This window comes from Phyllobates terribilis, unplaced genomic scaffold, assembly GCF_046119375.1.
Source record: "Phyllobates terribilis strain yellow unplaced genomic scaffold, ASM4611937v1 Scaffold_2__4_contigs__length_985480577, whole genome shotgun sequence".
NCBI lineage: Eukaryota > Metazoa > Chordata > Amphibia > Anura > Dendrobatidae > Phyllobates > Phyllobates terribilis.
The window spans coordinates 411218402-411233680 of NW_027362762.1; the positions used below are offsets into that span (position 1 = coordinate 411218402).

General features: G+C 46.6%; 1 protein-coding gene across 2 annotated transcripts in view; it reads left to right on the forward strand.

Annotated features, from left to right (window-relative positions):
• Positions 1–5647: 5647 nt before the first annotated feature.
• LIG3 (DNA ligase 3) overlaps positions 5648–15279 on the forward strand; it is a 31972-nt gene continuing 22340 nt past the window's right edge. The window contains exons 1-8 of one of the 2 annotated variants that reach the window (XM_073664973.1): positions 5648–5801; positions 7515–7974; positions 8578–8721; positions 9170–9364; positions 10316–10467; positions 10769–10935; positions 11897–11974; positions 12418–12577. In XM_073664973.1, coding sequence (XP_073521074.1) covers positions 7521–7974; positions 8578–8721; positions 9170–9364; positions 10316–10467; positions 10769–10935; positions 11897–11974; positions 12418–12577 — 1350 coding nt within the window. In that variant the 5' untranslated portion in view covers positions 5648–5801; positions 7515–7520. Of the gene's footprint in view, positions 5802–5895; positions 6132–7514; positions 7975–8577; positions 8722–9169; positions 9365–10315; positions 10468–10768; positions 10936–11896; positions 11975–12417; positions 12578–15279 lie in introns of those variants that run through there. The other variant, XM_073664972.1, reaches the window with a different exon arrangement.

Consider the following 15279-nt stretch of genomic DNA (forward strand, 5'->3'; position numbering starts at 1 on the left):
TAATAATTAATCAGGTAACCAAATTTAATTGCCAACTGGTCTCAATTTTATGTTTAAGTACACCTGTCGGGATGCATGCTCGATCGGCAAGTGATGTATGTGTAAAAGTATAATGAATAGGACAGGTGCACAATACCTGCCAATTGTGAACACACCCCAGCAGGAATGTGGAGACACGACCTTCCCCAGAAGTCAGCGCTGTCGCGAGAAGGTCTCAGAATGCAACACAATGCCCCATTCTAAAGAGATTTAACTATAAATGGGAAACAGATTGTTGGAAGCTGGAAGTCAGGAGACTGTTTTAGCCATCTCTAAGGCTGTTGTACTCCAGTAAACTATAGTGAAAGCTATTATTCACAAATGGAGAAAACTCGACACTGTGGAGAACCTTGACATGAGTGGCTGGCCTACCAAAATGTCTCTAATGATGATTTATCCAGAAGGTCTCAAAAGTACCAAGACAAACATCAAAAGAGCTGCAGGCCTCACTTGCATCAATTGTAGTCAATGTACATGTTTCCACAATAAAAAAGACACTGGGAAAAATGGCATCCATGGGAAAGTCGTAAGGCACATATCACTGCTGATCAAAACAAAAACTCATTTCACATTTGCCCAAAAATAGTACAAACATAATATTATTCTGTGGACTGATAAGTCAAAGGAAGGAATGTATTATGTCTGGAGTAAAGTATTCCACCATAAGAACATCATACCAACAGTCAAACATGGTGGTGGTAGTGTAATGATGTGGGGCTACTTTACTTCTGCAACTCCTGGACTACTTGTCAGTTGACAGAACCATGAATTCTTCTCTGAGAAAATTAGAGAATATCTGCTTGTCAGTTTGTGACCTCAAGCGCAGGTGGGTTAGGCAGCAGGACAATGATACAAAGCAAAAATGCAAGTCCCAATCTAAATGGCTCAAAAGAAACAAAATTCAGGTTTTTTAGTTGTCTACCTTGAATCCCATTGGAATGCTGTGACAACACCTTAAACTGGTAATTTACCCCCATATACAGAAGCACTAAGCCGAGGGCTCTTGTGTTCTCTACGAGGGAACCATTCTCAGACTCCTTTAGCAGCGTCTTATCTTCAATAGAAAAAAATAATCGGCCACTGAAATTTAGCGGGCAGGATACTTCTCTCCCTCGACATCATCTATCGGGGGAGAGTCAGGAGGCACCCATACATATACATACTAATGTGTATGGGGGCCTAAAATTTGAAACACTGCATAGCTAAAAACTGAACTAGGGTGTAAGTAATATGGTTAGGGAAAAGTCACACAAAGCAATTCTCAGACTGGCCGTTGGCTTTCCCAACCCAAACATGGCAGCTGCATAGAAATATACGCGGCCACAAGATAGCCAATCCGAGCATTGCATTGCAATCCCCATCCGAGTTATACAGCTGTCTAACTTTTCACCTAGGGTTAGGTTATGTTCACAGAGCTTTTTTGCATGGATTTTTTTCTGGAAGAAAACGCATAAATAATATGGGGCATATTAACTAATGGAAAAATTTGGACCATTTTCAGCAGTGAAAAATTACATGCTGTTTTTAGTCTGTGCAGAACAATGTGCACTATAGGAGCATTTCCCAATATTCATTTGAATCTTACTTTAAGCATTGTGGAATTTTATGTGAATAAGCATGAAAATCTACTTTCAACTTTTTACATCATGAATCATTTTCACCTTAAAGGGGTATTCCCATCTCCAAGATTCTATCCCACAATATGTAGTAGGTGTAATAATAAGATTAAGCAACTACCTCCAATTAGAAACGCAGTAGAGTACACTGCTCAAAAAAATAAAGGGAACACTCAAATAACACATCCTAGATCTGAATGAATGAGATATTCTCATTGAAAACTTTGTTCTGTACAAAGTTGAATGTGCTGACAACAAAATCACACAAAAATCATCAATGGAAATCAAATTTATTAACCAATGGAGGCCGGGATTTGGAGTCACCCCCAAAATGAAAGTGGAAAAACACACTTCAGGCTGATCCAACTTTGATGTAATGTCCTTAAAACAAGTCAAAATGAGGCTCAGTATTGTGTGTGGCCTCCACGTGCCTGTATGACCTCCCTACAACGCCTGGGCATGCTCCTGATGAGGATGCGGAGGATCTCCTGTGGGATCTCCTCCCACGCCTGGACAGTCTATGGTGCAACGTGACGTTGGTGGATGGAGCGAGACATGATGTCCAAGATGTGCTCAATCGGATTCAGGTCTGGGGAACGGACGGGCCAGTCCATATCTTCAATGCCTTCATCTTGCAGGAACTGCTGACATACTCCAGCCACATGAGGTCTGGCATTGTCCTGCATTAGGAGGTACCCAGGGCCAACCTCACCAGCATATGGTCTCACAAGGGGTCTGAGGATCTCATCTCGGTACCTAATGGCAGTCAGGTTACCTCTGGCGAACACATGAAGGGCTGTGCGGCCCTCCAAAGAAATGTCACCCCACACCATTACTGACCCACTGCCAAACTGGTCATGCTGAAGGATGTTGTAGGCAGCAGATCGCTCTCCACGGCGTCTCCAGACTCTGTCACGTCTGTCACATGTGCTCAGTGTGAACCTGCTTTCATCTGTGAAGAACACAGGGCCCCAGTGGCGACTTTGCCAATCCTGGTGTTCTGTGGCAAATGCCAAGCGTCCTGCACGGTGTTGGGCTGTAAACACAACCCCCATCTGTGGACATCGGGCCCACATACCACCCTCATGGAGACAGTTTCTATCCGTTTGTGCAGACACATGCACATTTGTGGCCTGCTGGAGGTCATTTTGCAGGGCTCTGGCAGTGCTCCTCCTGTTCCTCCTTGCACAAAGGTGGAGGTAGCGGTCCTGTTGCTGGGTTGTTGCCCTCCTACGGCCCCCTCCACATCTCCTGGTGTACTGGCCTGTCTCCTGGTAGCGCCTCCAGCCTCTGGACACTACGTTGACAGACACAGCAAACCTTCTTGCCACAGCTCGCATTGATGTGCCATCCTGGATGAGCTGCACTACCTGAGCAACTTCTGTGGGTTGTAGAGTCCGTCTCATGCTACCACGAGTGTGAAAGCACAACCAACATTCAAAAGTGACCAAAACATCAGCCAGAAAGCATAGAGATGTGGTCTGTGGTCCCCACCTGCAGAACCACTCCTTTATTGAGTGTGTCTTGATAATTGCCAATAATTTCCATCTATTGTCTATTCCATTTGCACAACAGCATGTGAAATTGATTGTCAATCAGTGTTGCTTCCTAAATGGACAGTTTGATTTCACAGAAGTTTGATTTACTTGGACCTATATTCTGTTGTTTAAGTATTCCCTTTATTTTTTTGAGCAGTGTATTTCTGATTGGCTATGTCTCTTATCCCATATGAAGGCATTGCAGGACCTTAGATATCCATGGTTAGGACCACTGATATAGTGACAGCTAGTTCTTAGTGGTCGTAACAATGGATACCTAAGGTCATGCAATGCCTGCACATGAGGAAAGAGACATAGAGAATCAGAAAAACTATACATTTGTAATTGGGGGTAATTGCTAATATTATTATTACACCTACTACGTATTGGGATAGGATCTTGGAGATGGGAATACCCCTTTAACTTACTGGGAAACGTCCAGACATTACCACAGCCAGTAAACTCAAATCCAAATTGCTGGAAATATCCAATCTGCCGGGCCACTTAATATGTGCTGAAAATATTCTATACAGTGTTTAGATAAACACCGGAGATGTAATACACAGTGGGTTTACCATCCGGAAGGGTGCATCTATAGTGATGGGTGAGCGTGCACGGTTAACCCTTTCACCGAGCACGCTCGGGTGCTGCCAGAGTATTTTCGGAGTGCTCGACAACTATGTTCCAGCAGCCGCGGCTGCATGTGTCGTGGCTGCTAGACAGCTGCGACACATGCAGGGATTGCCTAACAAACAGGCAACACCTGCATGCAGCCGAGACAGCTCAAACATAGATGCTGAGCACTCCGCAAATACTTGGGCAGCACCTGAGCGTGCTCGTTTAAAGGGTTAACCGAGCACGCTCGCCCATCACTATGCATTTACATAATACTGTTTATATCTTGTGGTTAAAGCTGTATCCAGGTTAAGAGTTGGGGTCACCTCAACAGAATTAGGCCAGTTTCAGACTACCAAGTCTCCTGACCTGAGCTGTCTCTGCCTATAAGGCAATTAGCTCAAGTCAGGGGACCCAGAGGTCAGGGCACGTTCAGCCACTGAATGCAGCATTTAAATGGCCTGTCTGACACAATCATGAGGAGCTGATGGGTTACCATAGCAGTCAAGGGCCTATGGTTGCCATCTTTGTACTTCTGTAAAGCTCAGCTGCAAAGTACTCATATATATTGCAATTAGAGGGGACTTAAAAAAAAACATTTTTGGTATCACATCTGTGTTAGTCCAATCTATGAAAATATAGAAAGTGATCAAAATGTTTTATGTACCCTAAAATGGTTTCAATAAAAGTCAGTTCAAAGCGCAAAAAAGCGCATATGTGACAAATGCTTAATGTGTGCACGTACCCCAAAGCTGCATCTAATCCACAGCAACCATTGAGTGGGCTACAAGCAGATCTGCCATGATATTTACTGTATGTACTGTGCAAAGGGTGAATCCACAGGACTGCCATACTGCAGGAGGAAACTTCAGAAACATTTCTTACAACCTGATTTATTTCCACAAGTAATGTGTGCAGAAAACCCACTAAGTGTGTATGTAGCCTAACAGTCAATGGGCAAGGAGGCACTACTGGGGGCCCACATGAGGGGGCTCTGATTGGGGCAAAGGCAAGGGGGCACTGATTGGGGCACGGAAGCACCGATTGGGGCACGGGTGAGGGAGTACTGATTGGGGCACGGGTGAGGGAGTACTGATTGGGGCACGGGTGAGGGAGCACCGATTGGGGCACGGGTGAGGGAGCACCGATTGGGGCACGGGTGAGGGAGCACCGATTGGGGCACGGGTGAGGGGGCACCGATTGGGGCATGGGTGAGGGGGCACCGATTGGGGCACGGGTGAGGGAGCACCGATTGGGGCACAGGGGAGGGGGTACTGATTGGGGCACAGGTGAGGGAGCACCGATTGGGGCACAGGTGAGGGGGTACTGATTGGGGCACAGGTGAGGGAGCACCGATTGGGGCACAGGGGAGGGGGTACTGATTGGGGCCCAGGTGAGGGAGCACTGATTGGGGCCCAGGTGAGGGAGTACTGATTGGGGCAAGGGGAGGGGGTACTGATTGGGGCACAGGGGAGGGAGCACTGATTGGGGTCCAGGTAAGGGAGCACTGATTGGGGCAAGGGGAGGGGGTACTGATTGGGGTCCAGGTAAGGGAGCACTGATTGGGGCACAGGGGAGGGAGCACTGATTGGGGTCCAGGTAAGGGAGCACTGATTGGGGCAAGGGGAGGGGGTACTGATTGGGGCAAGGGGAGGGGGTACTGATTGGGGCACAGGGGAGGGAGCACTGATTGGGGCACAGGGGAGGGAGCACTGATTGGGGCACATGCCAGCAGCAGAAGCTCGGTCACACTAAGGTCAGCCCGTGCACTGCTCTATAGCACCGGGTGATGCCAATAGTCCTTCCATGTCCCTAGTGGTCACATTTTCCATGGCACAAGTGAGAGTACGGGCGGGCTCTGTCTGCACAGCCGCTGACAGGCGGTCCTAGTGCCAGACGGTCACCTCCCCACGAGCTCCCGCACCACGCAGCAGACACCGTCCTGCCACCAGGGACAGAAGAGGCGCGCCCGGGAGCAGCAGGACGCACGCAGGTAAAGCTGACAAATGCTGTGACTCTTTCTCTATTAATCACATTCCTCCGCCCACATAGCCGCAGACGTGGCTCATACAACACGTAGCACGCAGCGTGCTGACGTCCACCAGCCTGATGCATTGTTATCGGCACAATTTCCTTTCTACGCCTTTAAACGTGACGTCACGCACTCCCTGCTTCGCTTCTTTAACATCAGAACTATATTCCTCCTCCGATTTTAAAGGGAAAGTCTTAACTAGCCGAGGCCTGCTGGGCCTGCCACTGTCCCCGGTGTTTCCTGCAGCCCGCTCAGCAGAGACGAGGACGCGCAGTACGGCCATGACAGAAGGTAACTGAGAGGACGGCGGCCGTGAGGATCCATGTGTTCTCCGCAGGGTGGTAGCGGTGTGTGCAGCAGTGGGAGCTCCTCGCATTGATATACGGCTCTTTATTACCACTGGGGCGCGAGTTCTTCTACTAGTGCAGAAGTGACCCTGCTGCCCTATCATATTGCTGCTCTTATTTTCCGCAGAGCCTGTAGTAAGAGCTGGGCTCTGATTGGTTGCTGTTGGCAGCCCCTAGATTTTCTGATATTGGCTCTATGGTGGCTGTTACATAAGAGTCACGTGACTGAATAACGTGTATGAGGGTGCCTGGAAGTATCCAATATCTGATCAGCAGCATATGGGGAGCAGAATGATCAGGCATGTTGGCACTCGGTATGCCCATCCTTTGTGCCTACTGGAGAGAAGCAGCTGTCAGATTCTCCTCTCCCTATGAAAAGCCAAACCCCAGGTACACACAGCCATGCGCTTGTTATGGGAGGTGGTTGTGATACCTATATAGATCTAGTATTGTGTAATTTATGCACTAATTATTTGTAACTCAGATATTCAAGAAAGCTATTTTTCTTTTCTTTGCACTCTCCATGTTTTCCACAAGTTAAACTGCTGAATCAAATCTTCACGTTATTTATGTGTATGTATGTTGTCTCTTTTTTTCCCCGTCGCCCTGCGGTCCGGGGGTCGTTTCTCTCTCCCCGTCGCCCTGCGGTCGGGGGGTCGTTTCTCTCTCCCCGTCGCCCTGCGGTCGGGGGGTCGTTTCTCTCTCCCCGTCGCCCTGCGGTCGGGGGGTCGTTTCTCTCTCCCCGTCGCCCTGCGGTCGGGGGGTCGTTTCTCTTTCCCCGTCGCCCTGCGGTCGGGGGGTCGTTTCTCTTTCCCCGTCGCCCTGCGGTCGGGGGGTCGTTTCTCTTTCCCCGTCGCCCAGCGGTCGGGGGGTCGTTTCTCTTTCCCCGTCGCCCAGCGGTCGGGGGGTCGTTTCTCTTTCCTCCATCAGTGTTTTTCACACATGAATAAATAAATGACACAGCTTCTCCTATCTATCCTTTACAATGTTAAATACGGATTGCACCCAGATGCCACCGACTTATGTTGGCATGTTTCATCAGTGATACCGTTGAAAAACGGACAGGTCTGAGTTTTGCACACAACCGCTGTCCCTGAATAAACAGACTTGTGGCTAACACCAGAGACTATAATGGGTACAAGTTCTATCTGAGAAAAAAGGGATTGAACAGGTACGTGCAGCCCGGCCGTCTGGATGAGGCTTGATCTTCTCCAGCAGGCGTTGTACATTGGGACTCCATTGCAGAGCGTGGGGTACAGTTATGGAGCCACATAGTATCTCTGCTGCCTATGTTTGGACATAAAACTATTGTCTTTTTCTATTTCAGTTGTTTATGAAGGGAACATTTAAACTTCTTCATCAAGCAGCGAGAACCTTCTACCAGCTAGCAACAGAGAAAACCCTGCAGTGTCCCACTGCTTTACACTGCTATTCTTCTCACTTAGCTCACCTTGGTACCTCACATTTAAAGTTTGCTCTTCAGATATCTAGTTGCCACAGCATGGCTGAGCAGCGGTACTGTATAGAGTATGCCAAGCGTGGGACTGCTGGTTGTAAGAAATGTAAGGAAAAGATTGGCAAAGGACTAGTTCGGATTGGAAAAATCGTTCCAAATCCCTTTAGTGAATCCGCCGGCGATATGAAGGAGTGGTACCATGTCAAGTGTATGTTTGAGAAACTGGAACGTGTTCGGGCAACTACCAAGAAGATTGATGACCTTACAGAACTCGAAGGCTGGCAAGAACTACAAGACCCAGAGAAAGAGCTGATTAACCAGCATGTCAAAGGTAATTTGCGTTAACATGTTGGTACATGAAGAAGGCCCTTTTTCTTGAAGTTAATCAATCAGCAGATTTTGTTATGTAATCTGACAGCGGCATGAGGTAGGGACAGTGAGCCTGATTCCAGCAATGTAACAAATTATAAAAGTTGTATGAATTCCATTATTCCTCTTGTTTCAGTGGTTGAAGTCCATATGCAGCTTTATTCCCCAATGCGTAATATATAACTGATGTATACAGTAAAGGTGAGAATAGTTTTGAAATAACAACCTTCAGCTTGATCTCGAGCCATGGCGACTTGATGTATGAAGGCTCTGTAGGATGATCGATCTTGTACAAGCCCAGCTAGGTCCACCAGGGTCTTCTCTTCTGGTATCTTGATTGTATCAAGCCATTGAGTTGCTGGTCTTCCTCTTCATGTTGTTCCTTCTATTCTTCCGACCATGATGTCCTTCTTTGTATGATGGGTCCACAGTAGGCAAGTCGTAGCTTGGTGAATAGTTTTGAATAGTAGTGTTTTCTTTAAGTCAAAATCTACACTTTGTTGGTTCTTTTCAGTAGACTATTGTTAAAAATTCATTGTAATCTTATAACTTCTACCTTCTTCAGAACTTGCTGCCAAAACAGGGGCTGCACCCACTCCTCGGAAAAAGACACCATCCAAAGCCAACCAGTCCCCAGGAGCAAAGAGTACAACTCCTGCCAAAGCACCCGCTGCAAACCCCTCACCTCTGAAGTTTTCAGGCTTTTCGGGTAGGTAAAAAAAATACATAAATAAAACTCTCCAGCTCACCACTTCTTGGAGAGATAGAACTGTGGATTCCTGCATAGATGGCATACAGAAAGCTGGGTTAGTTCCCAGGTATATAGAAAGGACATACATGTATATTGATCCTGCACTGATGCATTGGAGCTGGATCATTATACATTCATCTCCTTTTCAGGTTTGTTTGATAAAATCGTTTATTCTTCAAGCAGATCACATTATTCTGTTATAAGAAAGCAGTGGGGAAATATGGCAGATGTGTTTATGAATGGGGCAAAGCTACAAAATTCGGCATGCCCTAATACTGAATTTTGTCTTGCCACATGTGTTGATTGTTATTGTTAAAAAATCGCCAAGACTCTCACCAAGTCACTGTACGCAGAAATTTAGGAGAAACTTTGTTGGTCTAAACGTTTCCATTTCTTGTTCTTCCAGCAAAATCAGATCCATCTTCACCTGCACCCAGTTCTAGCAGCGGCTCCAGTCTCTCCACCGCACAGTGTGAGCCCAAGCACAAGGACTGTCTGCTGCGGGAGTTCCGTAAGCTGTGTGCCATGGTAGCAGAAGAGGCAAGCTACAATACCAAGACCCAGATCATTCAGGACTTTCTGACTAAGGGAACAGGCGGAGGTAAGATTTTTAACACTAAGTGAGACACTAGACGGTTTTTGGTTTGTGGGGGGGTATTGAGCTATTCCTTTTAAAAATTGCTTAGTTGAAACTTATGCCTAAATATATGTGGCAGTTATAATCTATAACAAAGGTCTGGGGGACTCCAACAAGATGACCCCAATTATCCAGAGATCAGACTATGTATTTCAGCTGTGCACCTGGAAAGTTTACCCTAATTCAGGGACCGGTCAGATCATTGGGCATTTACAAGACCATAGATGTGCAGATTGTCTCTTGACAAATTTGAGAACTGATTTGGCTGGGTGAGAGGCTCTGGACTTGGGGTCAAAGGGCTAACATTTCTCCTTGTTGAGAGTGCCAAGCCTGGAATGTCAGAGTGAGGGCACTTGTATGCCAAACGTGTTTCTCTAGGTAATTAAACATGCAAATTCTCTCTTCAAAATGGAAGACTCAATAATGACTTTTAGGATCGCTGCTTCCAATAAGTGGTGCTAGAGTTCTAGTCCTCTTCCTCTCTGAAGAGACAATTTGCATATTTAATTTCCCAGAGGAGCATGCATGGCTTATAAATCTCCTCACTCTGACATGCCAAGCTTGGCTTGTCACTCTCTCTACATGTAGAAATGTTACCCCTTAAACCCCAAGACTATAGATGAAAATCTTATTGCATCATAACCTGTTGAATTAATGTTTGGTCAACTTTAAATATATGTTGCATGTGAATATTTAAGGGGTTGTCAAGAATTATAAAAACACCACTGTGTTCTCCCGAATCTGCACCACACAAGTCCATAGATAGTGTCTGGTATTATGCTGCTTTGCTCCATTGATGGGGCTGATGTGCAATGACACACACAAGCTGTGGTCGAGTGCTATATTTTTCTAATTCTGGGAACTTTTTACTTGAGACAGGTAATTGATATGAATTTTTGGTTTACCTTCAAACAGATGTCTTTCATGGAGACACATACTTGACGGTGAAGCTGTTGTTACCTGGTGTTATCAAGAATGTCTACAACCTCAATGATAAGCAGATTGTCAAGCTTTATAGTCGGGTGTTCAACTGCAACCAGGAGGAAATGGTTCGAGACCTTGAACAGGTAATGAGAAAAAAAAAATGGTAGTCTAGCGCTGCTCCCCTCTACACTGGGAGGAGCGAGGCCAATGCTGACACTACATCTGCACTTATCCACCAGAATATGGGCACGAGTCCTATTCCACCTGCATGATGGTGGTCGATGGTGCAAGTGTCCTGGCAGGTTTGTGCAGACATGATGTCATCAGCAACACTCCATCCGATGCAAAAGTGATTGATGCTAGACAAGCCTTTAATTAGAGGCTGTCTGTTTTTCATGGCGGCTTTTGATTGTTGTTCTTACACTTTCATGTGTTTATGTTTAGGGCGATGTGTCAGAAACTGTTCGCATTTTCTTTGAAGAAAGCAAAACTTTCCCACCTGCCGCTAAGAGTCTTCTGACAATACATGAAGTGGAGGACATGCTGAATCAACTTTCCAAAATGACCAAAGAAGAGGACCAACAGAAGGTCCTGGAGGACATAGCACGCAGGTACTACATCATAGGGCTGAATGTTTATTCGGTCACTTGAAGTCCTTTCACCAGTTTCAGCGAATGGAAAAAAATTCAAGAACTGACAAATTAATTTATTTTTTGTAGCTAAAATACCATAAGAAATCCTGTAACAAGCAATCAAAATGTCATCTATCTCAAAATGGTATCATTAAAAATGTTGCCTCGCAAAAAAAATAAGCCCTCACATAGTTTTATCAACCGAAAAATGAAAACATTACGGGTCTCGAAAAATGGCGACACAAGCCATAAATTTTTTTGTTTTGTTTTCAACCACTATAAATTAAAAAAAAAAAAAAAACTTGACATGTTTGATATAGCCATAATCGTACTTATAATCATGTTGCGAGAATTTTTACCACACAATCTACGCCATAAACATTTACCAAAAAGTCAGAATTTGTGTGTTTTTTCACAATTTCACTGCACCCTGGAATTTCTCTCTTTGTTTTCCAGTAAAATGAATGGTGCCATTCAAAAGTGCAACCCATCTTGTACAAAAAAAAAAGTCCTCACATCTATGTGGACCGAAAAATAAAAGTTATTGCTCTGGGTAGAAGGGGAGGAAAAAACTAAAACTCAAAATGGAAATTGGCCACTTAGGGATGGTCTTCCTGAGAGAATCCGTACAAAGCACATCACTGCATTGATAATGAAATGGCATGATTGGCAAAGGCCAATTTTATTAGGACTGTCGCCAAAAGCCAGGGTCATATGTCCTACTACGGACTGCAATGTCTGGACTGACCGTAGGTCTCCATGCCAAAACGCATGGTCAGGAGATCCTTGACCAGTCCTGACATCGTGATTCATACCTGGATCGTGAAACCGGCCTAATGGTTTCTTTTCTTGTGTATGTATAAATTGGCCTCTTCTATCCATATCTGACTAGGGTAAGGGCGTTTTCATTCTAAAAGTGGATTCATTACTTTTGTTCTAGATGTACCAGCAATGACCTGAAGTGCATAATTCGTCTTATCAAGCATGATTTGAAGATGAACTCTGGAGCCAAACATGTGTAAGTGATGCTACATCTAGATACATGCTGTATATTCCTGAAAATTCATTAACTTCTAAACCTCGGCTTTCAGCCTCGGAAGTTGTCCAGTCCATATGTTCAGTGACCTCTTAAGAGGGGGGAAAGCTGTTAGAAAAATCTGCATTTGCTTTGAAGGACTGTGAGCCAGGCGTTCCATAATTACCCCTTTGTGTGCCGTTTATTGCTAGATTTCACCTGCAGAAATGTGCAGTCTGCCCAACAATGACTGATCGTCCACAAAGCAGCCATACTGCTCAGTTATCTTGCTGTTGGGGGATCTCCTTTATCACAGATGGTTGCTTTCACGTGACAACCCACTTTTATAGATGTAAAAAAAAAAAAAAAACATTTTTCTTTTTTTCGAATAATTTCTTTGTTGTAAGACATTATATAAACTTAACTGAATTCTATCTTTGTTTCAGTCTTGATGCTCTGGACCCTAATGCATATGATGCCTTCAAAGCCTCTCGTAATTTAGGGGATGTTGTAGAACGTGTTCTGCGCAACAGACAGCAAGGTCCAGGAATGAAAAAAACACTTAGTGTGGAAGCTTCTCTTATGACGCCAGTTCAACCTATGCTGGTAAAATCGTTTTGGAGTTCTCCTTTGAATGTATGCATTGCATGTAAAGGGAATATGCCAGCAGGTTTTTGGTATGTAATCTGAGAGCAGCATAATGTAGGGGCTGAGACCTTGACTCAAGTGATGTGTCTCTTACTGGGATGTGTGCTGCTGTTTTAATGAAAACTGTGTTTTATCAGCAGGAGATTAGTGCAGAACTAGCTGTCTTGTGTTCCTTTTGTCCTCCAGTTCTTTGTAACCCCACCACTGGATTGGCAGCTTGCTGTCAATGAGCAGAGAGCTGCCAACCGGTGGTGTTGGGTTTTTTTTTTTTGTTTTTTTTTTTATAAGAACTCCGCATTCTGAGCAGTGCTAGATCTGTATCGGAGAAAACATTGTGTGAAAATGACAGCATGCAAACCAGCAAGTGACACATCACAAGAAGCAGGGTTTTTGTCCCTACATCATGCTGCTTACAGAATATATAGAAAAACCTGCTGCCAGATTCGCATTAAAGACCAGCCTGTGTCACATCTGGGCATGATCCTGTTAAATGTTTAGATTGATGTGCGTCAAATATTGGTAACTTGAGTGGCCTCAGCTAAATGGGTCAGCCCAAATATTACAGAACTTGAAAGAATGTCTGTCTAAACACTCTCTAAAGGTTAACCTTTATGCAAATTTGCATTAAAACAAAGAAGCCACAATTTACACACACACATATCCATACCAACAATATTAACCCCTTCCCGACCCGTGTCACACCGTTTGTGACATGGAAAACAGTTCGTTCCCGACCCATGTCACAGCGTCTGTGACATGGAGGGAAAGACCCCCTGCAGCGCCTGCGAGCGGGGTCGCTCAGGTGTCACAGTTGCTACTGCAACTGGACATCCTGAAGTCGACCCCCCGGGGGGTGGATTAACCCCCCCGTGCCTGGGACCCCTCCGATTGGCTGTTTCATTTTCACTTTTAATGAAACTGCCAATCGGTATGAATTAAATATTTCACCAATGAAAATTGGTGTAATATTTAAATCTGGGCATGGCCTGATGCTTACAGCATCAGCCATTGGCTGGGGGGAGTGTCACCTCTGTCCCCCCCTCCCCCCAGATCTGATTGGGGGGCTAGCGTCACATGGATACTAGCCCCAATCAGATGTGGAGGGAGTTTTTAATGATGGCCGCAACTGCCCGTCCATGGATCGGGTGCCGGCCGTTGTGGACCCTCTGCTGCTGCCTCCTGTGGACCCTCTGCTGCTGCCCCCCCGTGGACCCTCTGCAGCTGCCCCCCCGTGGATCGCCTGCTGCCGCCGCTGATCGCCTGCTGCCGCCGCTGATCTGCATCAGGTAGTATTGCCCCCGCTCCCCCCCGACCCCCCCTCCACTCCACCCTGCCCCCCCCTCCACCCCCGACCCCCCCCTCCACTTTCATACCTGCACCCCGACCTCTGCTCCCTCTCCCACGTCTTCATCCACCGGCTGCTGCTCTCCTTCTGACAGCCGGTGGACTGTGATCACAGCAGCAGCAGGCTCAGTGTAAATGCCCTGCTCCTGTGATCAAACCCACCATCCCCCAGTCCCAGTGATATCACCCCCCACCTCCCAATAATCACCCCTCCCCCAGTGTTCACCCCCCTGTCCCCAGTGTTCACCCCCCCTGTCCCCAGTGTTCACCCCCCCTGTCCCCAGTGTTCACCCCCCCTGTCCCCAGTGTTCACCCCCCCTGTCCCCAGTGTTCACCCCCCCGCAAACCCAGTGTTCACCCCCCCTGTCCCCAGTGTTCACCCCCCCGCAAACCCAGTGATCACCCCCCTTGCTGCTGCCGGCTCCTGCCCCAGTGATCACCCCCCTTGCTGCAGCTGCTGGCTCCTCCATCTCTTCAGCCCCCCCCCGTACGCCTGACAGCCCCCGTACGCCTGACAGCCCCCGTACGCCTGACAGCCCCCGTACGCCTGACAGCCCCCGTACGCCTGACAGCCCCCGTACGCCTGACAGCCCCCGTACGCCTGACAGCCCCCGTACGCCTGACAGCCCCCCTACGCCTGACAGCCCCCTACGCCTGACAGCCCCCACACGTGACTGCAGAAGGTTACACCAAGCACACACACACACACGTACACTCACACTATAATAAAGTTTCGATTTTTTTTTTTTTTTTTTTTTTTTTTTTTTTTACACACGCACACAGCACACAAAATGTCCCGCCCGTCCCACTCATCCCAGTCTAGGGCGTACTCAGCTTAGTAGGCTATGTCAGGTTGGTGTGTGTGTTGTAGTGTGTGTGTGTGTGTGTGTGTGGTGTATACACTACAATATACCACACCGCACACCAACCTGACATACACTACACAATGGTGTCCACTAACAAATTGGAACCATGTTGCGTTTGGAGAGTCCCTGTGTGCCCAAACATTGGAGCTCCCCAACAAGTGACCCCATTTTGGAAACTAGACCCCCCAAGGCACCTATCTAGATGCATAGTGAGCACTTGAAACCCCCAGGTGCTTCACAAATTGATTCATAAAAATGAAAAAGTGGAAAAAAAAACACTTTTTTATTTTTACGGATTAATTTGTGAAGGACCTGGGGGTTCCAAGTGCTCACTATGCATCTAGATAGGTGCCTTGGGGGGTCTAGTTTCCAAAATGGGGTCACTTGTGGGGGAGCTCCAATGTTTGGCCACACAGCGGCTCTCCAAACGCAACATGGTGTCTTCTAACA